The sequence below is a fragment of the Macaca mulatta genome, chromosome 19, assembly GCF_049350105.2.
Source record: "Macaca mulatta isolate MMU2019108-1 chromosome 19, T2T-MMU8v2.0, whole genome shotgun sequence".
Classification (NCBI taxonomy): domain Eukaryota; kingdom Metazoa; phylum Chordata; class Mammalia; order Primates; family Cercopithecidae; genus Macaca; species Macaca mulatta.
The window spans coordinates 59,405,303-59,420,594 of NC_133424.1; the positions used below are offsets into that span (position 1 = coordinate 59,405,303).

Genomic DNA, 15,292 nt, shown 5'->3' on the forward strand with positions numbered 1-15,292 from the left:
AGAGCCTTCAGTTATCTCAAGGAGGTATTTTGAAATTCTGTAAACCAGAGTTTAAGTCTTAAAAAAGAGGGAGTGAGATTGAATCCACGTCACTCAGCAAGGAGGTGGGGTGATGCTACTGCAAAAGCTTACCCTCCACATCCACTGTTGTAAATGGAAGGATTGAACTAAATCTTGGACTCTTTGAGGTGAAAGAGATAGGAGCAGTTGTCTCAGTTAGCCTTCCGTCTCTCTTATCGCTCCCAACATGACCCTTTGGAGCCGTACAAAAGAAGCCTGCTCCATAGTCAATAGGTAGCTCTATAGCTATTCGAAAATAGCTATCAGAGTGCCCCATTCTTCTCTTTGCCGACTTAAAGTTCCCTGGTATTTTGTATGAGTGGATCTTTATTACCTTTAGAAACCTTTGGAAGTCCTCCAGATAATCAGTGATCAATGTGCCTCCCTTTTTTTTTTTTTTTTTTTTTTTTTTTTTTTGAGACAGGGTCTTCTGCTGTCACCCAGGCTGGAGTGCAGTAGTGCAACTTTGACTCACTGCAGCCTCCACCTCAGCTCAAGCCATCCTCCCACTGAAGCCTCTCAAGTTGCTGGGACTACAGGCGTGTGTCACCACACCCAGATAATTTTTAAAATATTTTTTGTAGAGATGGGGTTTCTGACCAGACTGGTCTCAAACTCAGAGGCCTCAAGTGATCCGCCCGCCTCAGCCTCCCAAAGTGCTAGAATTACAGGCATGAGCCACTGAGCCCAGCTAGTGTGCTTTTTGTTTTGTTTTGTTTTTTGAGACGAGTCTCGCTCTGTTGCCCAGGCTGGAGTGCAGTGGCACGATCTCGGCTCACTGCAAGCTCCACCTCCTGGGTTCACACCATTCTCCTGCCTCAGCCTCCCGAGTAGCTGGGACTACAGGCGCCCGCCACCACGCCAGGCTAATTTTTTTTTTTTTTTTTTTTTTGTAGAGACGGGGTTTCACTGTGTTAGCCAGGATAGTCTCGATTTCCTGACCTCTTGAACCGCCCACCTCGGCCTCCCAAAGTGCTGGGATTACAGATGTGAGCCACCATGCGTGGCTGCTAGTGTGCTTTTATTCACTTAGTCATCCATTTATTTATTCCCTCCATCCCAATAATTTTCACTAGATTATAAGCCGTGGTCGTTAAAAGCACAGGTTTTGCAGTCATGCAGACCTGACTTTGTCAAGTTACTGACTTTTTCTAGGAGCTGGCCTCTATAAAATGGAGTTTTTAACACCCATACCCACAAATCTTTTGTGACTCTGGAGTGCTTATAAAGAATTTATGCTGGCTGGGTGCAGTGGCTCATGCCTGTAATCCCAGCACTTTGGGAGTCCAAAGCAGGAGGGTCCCTTGAGCCCAGGAAGCCATGGTTGTAGGGAGCTATGACTGTGCCACTTTACCCCAGCCTGGATGGGCAGATTGCTTGAGCTCAGGAGTTCAAGACCAGCCTGGGCAACATGGTGAAGCCCCATCTCTATCAAAAATACAAAAACAATTAGCTGGGCATGGTAGTGCATGCCTATAGTCCCAGCTACCTGGGAAGCTGAGATGGGAGGATCGCCTGAGCCCAGGAGGTCAAGGCTGTAGTGAGCTGAGCAAGACCCTATCTAAAAAAGAACTTATGCTAGGTTCTGGTACACAGAAAGTACTCAGTTGATGAAGGCTAAATGTCCTGGGTAAGTTAGATTGTTAGAACACACCGGCATCATCTTGTTCCTAGCATTAAGAGGGTGGGGGAATATAAGATTGAAATTTGTTGTCTGTTTCCTAGAACCATGGTTAGAAGGAGGCTTTAAAGTGATTAGGAATAGCTTCCTTGCAGCTTCCATTTTTATTCCTTCACAGAGGTTTATTTGGAAGCCTTGGTTTTATTGAACAGTGCTGTTAGTTTTGACAGGCATATTCTGTAGGATTTGAAATTGTTAAAAACTTGAACGATAGAAATGGATGAATGTGATTTAAGTACAGATGCTCTTTGGTTATTCAGATTGTATAGCTAACCTTTTAAACTCTAAATATAAAAACTTTTCGACTTAACATGTTAAACTTTAAAAAAATATGAAATATTTTAAGGCGAGAGAGCATTGTTTGAATCATTGTTATCTGGTTGCAACAACGTGTGAAATAGAAGCACTCAGCCCTTCTTCCCCACCCCGCCCCCCACCCCAAGACGGAGTCTTGCTCTGTCGCCCAGGCTGGAGTGCAATGGCACAATCTCAGTTCACTGCAACCCCTACCTCCTGGGTTCAAGTGATTCTCCTGCCTCAGCCTCCTGCGTAGCTGGGATTACAGGCACTTGCCATCATGCCCGGCTAATTTTTGTGTTTTTGTAGAGACAGGGTTTCACCATGTTGGCCAGGCTGCTCTCGAACTCCTGATCTCAGGTGATCCACCCGCCTCACCCTCCCAAAGTGCTGGGATTACAGGTGTGAGCCACCATGCCCGGCCAGCCCTCTTATTTATTTATTATTTTGAGACAGGGTCTCACTTTGTCACCAAGGCTGGAGTGCAGTGGCACGATCTCAGCTCACTACAGCCTTGACCTCCTGGGCTCAGGCGATCCTCCCATCTCAGCTTCCCAGGTAGCTGGGACTATAGGCGTGCACTACCATGCCCAGCTAATTGTTTTTGTATTTTTGATAGAGATGGGGCTTCACCATGTTGCCCAGGCTGGTCTTGAACTCCTGAGCTCAAGCAATCTGCCCACCTCAGCCTCCCATAGTGCTAGGATTACAGGCATTAGCCACCATGCCCAGCCTTAAATTCTTTATGTTATACTTCATATAAGTAAAAGATGCTAGACAGACAGTATAGACTGGCTAAATTATTTCTTGTAAATGTATATCATATATCATTAATTGACTTTTCCTTACTTCTTTGGTAAAAAAAAGTCTGAAATCAGAGCCTGTTTGCTTCAGTCTATAAGGGGAGCAAGCAGCAGCCATTCCCCCCAACCTAGGAGGCTATGCCACCACTTTGTGAGAGGTGGGTATCTCACAGTGAGTGGGGACAGGCTTTATGGAATGCATGGTTCTTCCCTAGGACCCCAGAATCCATTCACATTATAGCAGTCTCCATACTGAGTCAAGGAGCAGGCTGAATGAAGATTGGATTCTCATTGCCTTTGGTTTGTCATTTGAAGTAATCTCACCCAGCAGCCCAGAAATGGAATGGACTTGCTCTTTCCTTGTGTACATTATATTCTGCTCTATTCTTTTTTATTTTTTTCTTGCTACTTGTTTGCACAGGAAGTTCTCAGAGAATCTCAGACTAAACAGGAAGTGATTTTTTTCCTATATAGAGGGGTACTAGTAGTAACGAAGACGGGCAGGAGAAGGAGAGGGAATAGGTGACCTGTGGCCTGGCAGCTTGTTGTTTCCTTCCGTGGATTTTATGTAAAATCCCTAAATAATTTAGTTTTATGGGCTGTGCACATTTCTGAGTAAATCTGCTTTTCTAAATTGGTTTCATCAACTGGAAAATGAAACTGAATTGCTGGAGATACACCTGGGTCTAATTTACCGTGATCCTATTTGGTTACTTTTCTCTTTTTAGTAGATATTTTAACAAAAGGCCAAAATTTCAAGTGTATTTCTTTGGCTTTAGGAAATTTATCATTTGTTTAGAGTAATTTTTTCTCCATTTAAGGTTCAAAAGAAAAAGATTGAATACTTTTGAAGCAGAGTATCTCAGTATTAATCATGTTAATGAGTATAGGCTTTGGAGACAAATCTTCCTGAATTTGAATCCAAGCAGTTACTTAGTTGTATCATTTAGGCATGTGAGACGTTTTTTCCTTGGTAAGATGGAGTGTCATCAGGTTTAAAAGAAATAATATTTGGCAGGCTGGGCAACATAGTGAGACCCCCATCTCTACAGAAAATTTAAAAATTAGCCTGGGTACATGCCTGTGGTCCCAGCTTTGGGATGCTGAGGTAGGAAGATCGCTTGAGCTCAGGAGGTCCAGGCTGCAGTGAGCTGTGATTGTGCCACTGCACTCCAGCCTGAGCAACACAGGGAGACCCTGTCTCAAAATTATAATAATAATAATAATAATAATATTTGGAACTTACTCTGTGCATAGTAAGTTCTCAAGTGATTGCTGTTGCTGCTGCTGCTGCTAGTACTTCTTGAAGAAGGTGACTGGGGAAAAAATAGACAAAAAAAATACTTTGTCTTGTTTGATTAGTTGACTTTACCTTTTCCTAATATGGATGCAACTGAGAATTGACCCCAAGCTAATGTATCAAGGGACGTTCTCATGTGGGGCTATCAGCCCTAGCAGAATGCCTGCTGTCTTTTCTAGAAAGAGGAAATTATCTGTTTTCCATTTCATTTTTTTTTAAACGATTTTAGCTATCTTTGAGTATGTAACATCTATTATCGTTGTAGGGTGTTTGGAAAACTTCCTGTTTACTCCAGAGCATCCCTGGTAGAGGATGTAGATAATTATCGTATTGTTATTTTATTACATAAACATGGCCTGCTTCTTATAAACATCTTTGTTCTAATAATGTGGTCTCATACTCAAGGTGTGACTCTTTCTGGCATCTTATGTGGTATTCAGAGGCCAGAAGATAGAAAATTAAAATTAATGAAATGAGCCAAGCGAGTCTTTTTAATCCTTCTTGAAATTATTTTATTTTATTTTATTTTATTTATTTTTTGAGATGGAGTCTTACTCTGTCGCCCAGGCTGGAATACAGTGGCGCAATCTCGGCTTACCACAGTCTCCACCTCCTGGGTTCAAGCAATTCTCCTGCCTCAGCCTCCAGAGTAGCTGGGACTACAGGCGCCCGCCACCACGCCTGGTTAATTTTTATATTTTTAGTAGAGATAAGTTTCAGCATGTTGGCCAGGCTGGCCTTGGACTCCTGACCTCAGATGATCCACCGGCCTCGGCCTCCCAATGTGCTGGGATTACAGGCGTGAGCCACCACATCCAGCCACTTCTTGACATCTTTCTAGCAGTTTTTATACCACTGCTTCCCCTTTAGAAGCCTTACTGAAGGTTAAGTTACATGTTGATACTCACTTTGTTTTTGTGCTTCCTTTTCTCTTTCCTGGACAGAAACCAAAGCCCAAACCCCGGCCATCCATCACAAAGGCAACCTGGGAGAGTAACTATTTTGGGGTGCCTTTAACAACTGTCGTGACTCCAGAGAAGCCGATCCCCATTTTTATTGAAAGATGTATTGAGTACATTGAAGCCACAGGTAAGAGTATTACCTCATAGCAGTTTATAGCTTTCACTGTCTACAGAATGCTTACTGGAGGGCCAAACCATCTGGAGATTCTGGAATCAGTTGTTGTTGAGTGTGAGATGCTCTTGGAGAAGGAGCTGAGCAGTCCCGACAGCTGTCAGATGTGTGGATTCTCCATTTGTGTGCAGTTTTGAGGCTGTCGTTGGGCATTTATTAGGGCTTGGCCTACGAGGAGCCATTCTATGCTCAAGGTGGCAGCTGTGACTGCTTGGGCACTTTCTCTGTGCTCCCTCACCCACCAGAGCGTCAACACTCTGTCAGTTGCCTGCCCGCCTGTGTTCCCTGCAGGTCTGTGAGCTCCTTGAGGGTTTTGCTATCGTGTCCTCAGTACTATAGTGGATACATAATACTTTTGGTTTAGTAAAATGAATACAGCCCTTAGCATTCATCGGGTGCCTGAGACTCATGTATTGACAGGATTTTTTTCTGAGATAAGAAAATGATTAGGATGTTTGGGATATCTTCTGGTTATGCAGCTCCTCTGACAACCTGATGCTATCGCAAAGGTAGACTATCTTGGAAAATTTTTTTGCATTGTTCTTGAAATAACTAAGTTTTACTTGTGTTGAAACCATTTGCTTTATTCATTTGAGTTCTCATGTGTTCCTTTGACCTTCCAGTTTCACTAAGGTGGGTTCTTGAACATTAGGAGTTGGGCTCAGGAACACAGGCTTAAACTGATTTGAAACTGAGGTAGGGATTACAGCCTTCCTATCTGTTCTTTCTAACTCTGATGTTATCTACAAAGGTATTAAGTATTGTGTGGTGCGGACAGCCTACTAGGCTCTGCTGGTAATTTCAGCAGCATCGTGTGAAGCTGAGTGACAGTGTTCATATTTATTTATGATGATGTAAATCAGGGAAGATAGCTTTATTTATTATTTTATTTTTATTTTTATTTTTTATTTTTTGAAACAGAGTCTCACTCTGTTACCCGGGCTGGAGTGCAGCGACACAATCTCAGCTCACTGCAACCTCCGCCTCCCGGGTTCAAGCAATTCTTCTGCCTCAGCCTCCTGAGTAACTGGGATTACAGGCGCCCACCATGACGCCCAGCTAATTTTTGTATTTTTAGTAGAGACAAGTTTTCACCATGTTGGCCAGGCTGTTCTTGAACTCCTGACCTCGTGATCCGCCCCCGCTCAGCCTGGCAAAGTGCTGGGATTACAGGTGTGAGCCACCGCTCCTGGCCTGAAGAAAGCTTTTAAGTTGAAGCCCACCAAAGACTTTGTAGTTATTTCCTAGGTTTTCTCTGTGGCACCCCAAGCTTGAATCTCAATAAAAAGCACTTTGCATAATCATTACAGATCTATAGCTTTGTTTAGTCCATTCTGTACCCAAAGCAGTTTCTCAGTGTCCATCTTTTTTTTTTTTTTCCTGCTGTAGACACAGGGGTCTCACTTATTACCCAGGCTAGTCTCACAATCCTAGCTTCAAGTGATCCTCCTACCTTGATCTCCTAAAGTTCTGAGATTACAGGCATGAGCTACCATGCCTGGGCTTCAGTGGCATCTTTTTTGACACTCATTTTATATTAATTTCTTCCTTTATCTGTCTCTATAAAATGTTTGAAAGTTACAGGTGTGATATGCACCTTTACATTTATTTATTTACTTACTTATTTAGTTTTTTTAGACGGAGTCTCACTCTGTCACCCAGGCTGGAATACAGTGGCATGATCTCAACTCACTGCAACCTCTGCCTCCCAGGTTCAAGCAATCCTCCCGCCTCAGCCTCCTGAGTAGCTAGGATTACAGGCATGCACCACCACACCTGGCTAATTTTTTTTGTGTTTTTAGTAGAGATGGAGTTTCACCATGTTGGTCAGGCTGGTCTCAAACTCCTGACCTCAAGTGATCCACCCGCCTTGGCCTCCCAAAGCGCTGTGATTACAGGTGTGAGTCATCGTGCCCACGCTGCACCTTTATTTTTAAATACTTCAATGGGTATTTCCCAAAAACATTCTCTTATAGAACCACTGTGCATTTATCAAAATTAGGAAATCAACATTGATCTAGTACTCATCTGTCTGTAATCTAATCTATAGCCTTTCTCATTTCCTCAGTTTTCCCACTAACTTCCTTTGTAGCAACAGACAAAACACTATTTTGGTCCAGGACCTTATCCGGGACCATATGTTATATTTAGTGATCAAATCTGGCCAGGCACAGTGGCTCACAACTGTAGTCCCAGCACTTTGGGAGGCTGATGCAGGCAGACCGCGAGGTCAAGAGGTTGAGATCATCCGGGCCAACATGGTGAAACCCCGTCTCTACTAAAAATATAAAAACTTAGGCCAGAGGTGGGTGGATCACCTGAGGTCGAGAATTCCATACCAGCCTGACCAACATGGAGAAACCCAGTCTCTACTAAAAATACAAAATTAGCCAGGCTTGGTGGTGCATGCCTGTAATCCTAGCTACTTGGGAGGCTGAAGCAGGAGAATCGCTTGAACCCAGGAGGTGGAGGTTGCGGTGAGCCAAGATCGCACCATTGCACTCCAGCCTGGGCAACAAGAGCGAAGCTCCATCTCAAAAAAAAAAAAATTAGCTGGGCATGGTGGCACACACCTGTAGTCCCAGCTACTCGGGAAGCTGAGGCAGGAGGATTGGTTGAACCCAGGAGGCAGTGGTTGCAGTGAGCCGAGATCGCGCCAGTGTACTCTAGCCTGGCGACAGAGCTAGACTCCATCTCAAAAACAAAAACACAAAAAACAAAAATACCAATCAGTTCTTTTGTAGGGTATTCCTCAGCTTGGCTTTGTTTTCCTTTTTTTTTTTTTTTTTTGTATTTTTTGTGTTTTTTGGTAGAGATGGTCTCAGACTCCTGAGCTCAAGCCATCCACACGCCTTGGCCTCCCAAAGTGCTGGGATTACAGGCGTGAGCCACCGTGCCCAGCCTTGGCTTTGTTTTCATTTTTTTTGGATATTTCATCATGATCAGGTTCTGGGTTTGCACTTCTGGCAGACATCACAGGGCAGCAGTGCCTTTGCTCTGTCCCCTCCACTTCATCTCTGCTGCCCACCATCACCCACCTTCTCAGTCCAGTCTATGGATATGACGATTTATCTGCTGAAAACCCATCCTTGCTTCTTTGTTGCCTACCAGATGCAGGCCACAATCATAATCCTCCTTCCCAGACTCAGGAACAGCAGGACTGTTACTATGCCATCATCCCCTGCCCTCCTTCCCACCCTCCTTTTTTATCCCTCTCCCCCTCCCTTCTTTCACCCGTTTCTTTCAGTTTTATCCTGCTTCAAGTATTAATTTTAAAATTATTCTACGAGAATGCAAACAATTTATCAGAAGGATGTGAACCAAGCAGAATTTCTTAGTATTTCTCTGCCTTAGGGCATTCCCCTTGTGTGGTTTAAAATTTGTCCCCCACTTCTCTTTGCCTCTGGAACTTATCCTTATTCTTCAAGAGGCTCCTACCCCTAATAGCACTTTGAATTTAACCTCCCTGGTAGTTCTTCTCAGCCAAATTTCACCTTCCTGAAAATGGGATTCTCTGTTCTCCTTGTCTCCCTAGAGCCCGATATAGCATATACATTAATTGATTATTATAAATTAGCCGGGCATGGTGGCACACATCTGTGGTCCCAGCTACCCTGGAGGCTGAGGTGGGAGAATTGCTTGAGACCAAGAGTTCAAGGCTGCAAGTGAGCTGTGATCACGCCACTGCACTCCAGCTTGGGCAACAGAGCAAGACCCTGTCTCTTAAAAAACAAAAGAGAGAGAGAAAGAGACAGGGTCTCGCTCTGTTGCCCAGGCTAGAGTGCAGTGGTGCAGTCATAGCTCACTTGCAGTCTCACCTTTCTGGCCTCAAGCCTCTTGAGTAACTGGGACTACAGGCACATGCCACCATGCCCAGCTAATTTTTGTATTTTTTGTAGAGACAAAGTCTCACTGTGTTGCCCAGGCAGGTTTCAAATGCCTAACCTTAAACCATCTTCCCACCTTGGCCTCAAGTGCTGGGATTATAAGCATGAACCACTGCACCCAGCCAGAGACCCTGTCTCTTTAAAAAAAAAAAAAAAGATTGATTGAATGAGTGGTTTTCAATCTGGAATACCTTAATTCCATTTTCGTCTTTCTTCTTCAAGAAAAAAATAACCATATATTTCCCCTTGTTGGCATTAGTTTGGCCTTTTTTTTTTTTTTTTTTTTTTTTTTTTGAGACAGAGTCTCGCTCTGTCGCCCAGGCTGGAGTGCAGTGGCGCGATCTCCACTCACTGCAAGCTCCGCCGCCTCCCAGGTTAAGGCCATTCTCCTGCCTCAGCCTCCCTAGAAGCTGGGACTACAGGCGCCCACCACCACGCCCGGCTAATTTTTTTGTATTTTCAGTAGAGACGGGGTTTCACCATGTTCGCCAGGATGGTCTCGATCTCCTGACCTCGTGATCCGCCCACCTCGGCCTCCCAAAGTGCTGGGATTACAGGCGTGAGCCACCGCGCCCGGCCTAGTTTGTACTTTTATGAAATTTCAGAAGAAAAATTAAACCTGGTGTCTGTGAGCTTAGTGTGCATTGGAGGGGAGTCTTTGTGTACCCTTATTTCCTAAGAAAACTTTTTTCTCCCCTTTATAAAATTAAAGCACATTCATTGTAGAAATTGGACAAATGGCAAGAACTGTGAAGAGGAACTCAAAAGATTCGTGATCTGCTACTTAGTGAAAATCACCATTAATGGTTTGAGATGTTTCTTGTAGTCTTATTTCTCTGCACATGCACATATATTTATTTTTACATAATTCAGAGTATGAGGTAAGCTAGTGTTCAACTTTTTTTTAACATAGCCCTCTTAGATGAGGCAGAAGAGGCTGGGTGCAGTGGCTCACACCTGTAATCCCAGCACTTTGGGAGTCCAAGGTGGGCGCTCACTTGAGGTCAGGGGTTCCAGACCAGCCTGACCAACATGGCAAAACCCCATCCATCTCTACTAAAAATATAAAAATTAGCTGGGCTTGGTGGTACATACCTGTGATCCCAGCTACTCGGGAGACTGAGGTGGGGTAATTACTTGAACCTACAAGGTGGAGGTTGCAGTGAGCCAAGATCGCACCACTGCACTCCAGCCTGGGTGACAAAGTAAGACTCTGTCTCCAAATTAATTAATTAATTAATTAAGTGTGCATGAATGCCAGGCATAGTGGTGTGCACTTGTGATCCCAGCTGTTTGAGAGGCTGAGGCAGGAGGGTCGTTTGAGCCCAGGAGTTCCAAGGCTGCACTGAGCTCTGATCGTACCACAGCAGTCCAACCTGGGCAACACAGCAAGAGCCTGTCTCAAAACAAAAAAAAAAGAAAGAAAAAGAAAAAAATTACCATTAATTCAGTAGTATCATTTCACATATAATTCATTTTTAAATGTATTCATTTGGCCGGGCGCGGTGGCTCAAGCCTGTAATCCCAGCACTTTGGGAGGCCGAGACGGGCGGATCACGAAGTCAGGAGATCGAGACCATCCTGGCTAACACGGTGAAACCCCGTCTCTACTAAAAATACAAGAAAATTAGCCGGGCGAGGTGGCGGGCGCCTGTAGTCCCAGCTACTCGGGAGGCTGAGGCAGGAGAATGGCGTGAACCTGGGAGGCGGAGCTTGCAGTGAGCCGAGATCGCGCCACTGCACTCCAGCCTGGGGCACAGAGCAAGACTCCGTCTCAAAAAAAAAATAAATAAATAAATAAATAAATAAATAAATAAATGTATTCATTTAACTTAAAACTATATGTTATAGCTGAGATTTTTGTACTAGGATTCAATTAATAGTCACACTGCACTTGGCTTTGCCCCTTCAGGCCCTTGCAGTCCAGAACAGTCCTCTCTGGTTTGTTTTAATAATGTGATTTTTTTTTTTAAGAGACAGAGTCTCACTCTGTCACTGAGGCTGGAGTACAATGGCACAATCATAGCTCACGGCAGCCTCTAACTCCTAGGCTCAAGTGATCGTTCCTCCTTTTCTTCCTGAGTGCTATAGGCATGTGCCACCACACTCAGCCAATGATGACCTTTTTTGAAAAGCCTAGTCAGTTGTCTTGCAGAATGTCCTCCTCATGTAATGTGCCCTTCGGACCTCTTCACCATCCTCGGCTCCCTTCCAGGACCACCTGTGACCATGTCAGAGTGTGGCCTCTGGCTGAGCAGGGGGTTGAGCACCCTGCATGTGGTGGATGCGGGACTGCTGCCTCCGTCTCCGGACAAGGCACACGTATGAATTGGGCTTACAGGCTCCATTGGGTTGTACTGAATAATTGAATGAATTGTGGGCTAGTGTTTTCTGCAACTCTGACTGACAGACGGTGGGCTTGCACGTTCCTTAGGGAAAGCTGGTGCTGCCACCTGCCCTCTCACCCCATCTCCCTCTCTTGCTCGTGGTGGGAATGGCCATATGACCACACAGTTTTCATGTGCTATTCCAGGCAGGGGCTCCTAGCTGATTAGACATAACATTCCCAATGAAACTTGTTTACCAGGCCTGGTCAAAGCAGTCCAAAGTCAGAAGTCATTGTGTCCCTGTTTTTGTGTCCATTTCATGTACCTTGGCACTTTAAGGCTTGTCCTGGAAAATAAAACATTGCATCATCACTTGTGAAGGCAGGGCTTGGGAGTTTGCACTGCTAAGATGAGGATAGGAAAGAAATTTATGCCGCAGGGCCTTTGCTGCTGCCCACTCACCTGTCTGCACAGCCAGGTCATGGCCAGCGGAAGTGGAGAAGACGAGCGAGACCACAACCTTGCCGTGGAGAGGTGATAAATCGGGACTTGAACTATCCCATCACTCTAAAAATGTTTTTTATCTGATTACAAAAGTAATATATGGCCAGGCATGATGGCTCACGCCTGTAATCCCAGCACTTTGGGACGGCAAGGCAGGAGTAGCATTCCAGCCCATGAGTTTAAGACCAACCCCAGCAACATGGTGAAACCCTGTCTCTACCAAAAATACAAAAATTAGCCATACATGATGGTCTGTGCCTGTAGTCCCAGCTACTCAGAGGCTGAGGTAGGAGGATCGCTCGAGCCCAGAAGGTTGAGGTTACCGTAAGCTGAGATCACGCCACTGCACTCCAGCATGGGCAACAGAGTAAGACCCTGTCTCAAAAAAAAAAAAAAAAAAAAAAAAAAGGAATATACATATACTTGCTTACTGTAAAACAAATTAATCATTATAGATATGTATGACAGAAAGTGAAAATCCTTTACAATCCCAGTCTCCAGGAGTCATCTCATTAATGTATGGATTATGCTTCCTGCTAATGCTAGTCCCCCAAAACATTGAAAAGTCTGAGTATGAGATCATCTCTGTGCTGTTCTGCAGCTCGTTGTTTGTTTTAGCTGAACATGATATCTTGGGCGTCACTTCTGAATTCCACCTCCAAGCCAATTGCATTTTGGTTTTTGATGTGGGGAGAGGATGCAAGAGCTATTATGAGAGGAGGGTGTCTGGAAGTGTGGGAAGAGAAGCCTTGTTTGCAGAGGTGGCATGTGGCAGGTTCCTGTGACTGACATCTCCCAGCCCCTTAGTTTGTGAGTAAAGTGCCAACTCCTTCTAAACACAGATCACAAGAAAAAGGATCATCACTTTCTTACCTCAGTTTACTGCTCCTGATGTTTACGAGCAGGGGAGCAGGGCGGTGTGTTGAGACTCCTCCCCCATATTTTCCCTTCTTAGGTTAGCTTCTAACATTGTGAGGGAAATTGGTTCTAATTTGCGCCTGTCTTCTTTCCTGAGCTTTCTGACCAGTTCATTTACCCTTGTTCATATTTCTGAAAATCAGAACACAGTCAAAAAATGACCAGAGAGTAGAACAGCTTTCAGATTGATCTGCAGATGCTTTTAGCCCAGCCCAGGGACATCCTCTGTGCTTGCTGTGCTAATAGGATATTAGACTTTCACTCTCTCAGCTCCGGTTACATGGAAAGGCTGGATGAGGGCATGTCACTGCCACAGCTGCTCTGGGACCGCCACTGAGAGTGGGAAGGAGGCGGGGGGTGGCGGGGAGCTTAGGAGTCAGACTAACTTTCTATTTCTAGCTTGAATGCTTTTTTCCTCCAGTTTTCATCTTTGTGGAAAATTGGTTGAAGCAATGGAGTCACTGCTCCCTTCTGCAGCAGTGTGGCTCCTAATGACAGAGAACATTGGCCAAGCTCATCTGAGCTCTCCGATGCACAGCAGGAAGTAGAATTATTCAATTCAGTGTACCTCTCTGGAATGGGGCGAGAGGTTACTTTTAGAGCCGGCTCACAATCCTCCTGAGAATAATTTCTCAGGGTAAAGTACACTCTTTATAGCTCATGGTGGTCACAAGACTGAGGTTTTAAATCCTGGGTCTTGGGGCCAAATTTGAGTCAAGCCTTCCTAGGATTCAAGAAATCTGACAGCAGAGGAACCCCCGAAACAGCTTCCAAGTGTCTGTCAGCCTGCCTACCTGGGACGGTCTCAGCGTTCTGGAGACAGAATCTTAGTGCCCCACTCGCTTTGGCTCTGCTGCGTGTGTTCCCGGTCCCCCAGCCTCTCCTCAGCCTCACTTGCTATTTAACTAAAAATAGCATTCTCTACGCATGCTTTCTTTGAATAATGTGTGAGGCCAGACTTCGTTCCCTGTTTCTGTGATTTTTAACCTCTGCTTTTGGCAGTGCAAGAGGGGGCAGGGCAACAGTGAGGAAATTATTTCCCTGGCCCCAGTCGTTTCTTAATTGGTTTGCTTACTGAGATGACCAACCTCCACACCTCCAACAAGTGCTGTAGGAGAAATTGTGCCCAGGGAGAAGCAGTTTCATTGGGGCAGAAGGCACCCATCTTCTCTCTTGAATTATGGTGTATTCAAACTATTCTATAAAAATAACTGCCAGGCCACAGTTTTGTTAGTGCAGATGACTTTCAGTTAGTCCCTCTGGAATGAAAAGCTGCCTGAAGTCAAGGAGGACCTGGCAGGCATTGAAAGTAATAATGCTCAAGGTGGTTTGCCCTTGCGTTCCCTCACCCCGCTTTCTGTTCCATACACGTTTCTTGAGCATTGATATGGCCTAGGCCTGGCTCTGGGCACTCCGTCATATATGATCCCATAAGAGATGGTGTTTTGCTCTAAGAACATGGGTGTGGTAGGCCCTTGGGAGGAGTCACGGTACATCTCAGTCTTTGTCACTGTGGGGAGGACCTCAATGTCAGTAAAGTTCGGGGTTAGTCTGGCTGGAAAAAAGGTGGCAGCATTGATATTCCCTTCCCTGCATAAAACCTTGAGAGGAGTCCTGCATAAAATCCTGTGACAGAACCCAGGCTCTGCCTCTCAGGGCAGCACCTGCCTGTCATAGTATTTTAGCTGAAGTTCACGTTTATTTTCTTTTTCTTGTTTTTTACTTTTTTTCAGAAGCGGGGTTACCCTGTCACCCAGGCTGCAGTGCAGTGGTGCAATCACAGCTCACTGCAGCCTTGAACTCCTGGATTCAAGTGATCCTCCCGCCTCAGCCTCCCAAGTAGCTGGGACTACAGACGCATGCCACCATGCCTGGCTTGGTTTTTTTTTTTTTTTTTTGAGATGAGGTCTTGCTATGTTGCCCAGGCTGGTCTCTAACTCCTGACCTCAAGCGATCCTCCCTTCTCAGCCTCACTAGTCTCTGAGATTGCAAGCATGGGCTGCTAAGCCCAGCTTCACATTTATTTTCAAAAGCTCTTTGCTGGAGGGCTTGCACAGCCCCACCTTGGGGTATCATTGCCTGCATTTAGGAGACTATAATGTAAATGGTGCCTTCTTTATTTGCCTTCCAGGGGCACTTCCTTGATGGACACATAATCAGGTCAACTTTGACCTCTCATCCCTGGTTGAGCGGGGAAATCCCAGAGAGAGGATCACGTGGTTGTAGGAAGACAAACTTCCAGATAACTCTTTAATAGCATTAAGCTTAATTCACTTACCATGTTTTTTGTGGGGGTGGATGGCAGATTTTGTTCATTAAACGAGTATTTATTGACTGTTTATATTAATTAAGCACCTACTGTATGCTGGGCACTGTTTTTA

At 45.0% G+C, this 15,292-nt stretch overlaps 1 protein-coding gene and 1 long non-coding RNA gene across 2 annotated transcripts in view; one reads left to right on the forward strand and one right to left on the reverse strand.

Annotated features, from left to right (window-relative positions):
* ARHGAP35 (Rho GTPase activating protein 35) overlaps positions 1-15,292 on the forward strand; it is a 147,278-nt gene that overhangs the window by 73,835 nt on the left and 58,151 nt on the right. Inside the window, exon 3 of the mRNA XM_028839122.2 lies at positions 5,086-5,230. Coding sequence (XP_028694955.2) covers positions 5,086-5,230 — 145 coding nt within the window. The remainder of the gene's footprint in view (positions 1-5,085; positions 5,231-15,292) is intronic.
* LOC144337212 (uncharacterized) lies at positions 8,038-9,320 on the reverse strand. Its single transcript, XR_013410012.1, has 2 exons — positions 9,082-9,320; positions 8,038-8,741 (listed from the first exon to the last, which is right to left on the reverse strand). It is a non-coding gene; the product is annotated as an uncharacterized LOC144337212 (long non-coding RNA).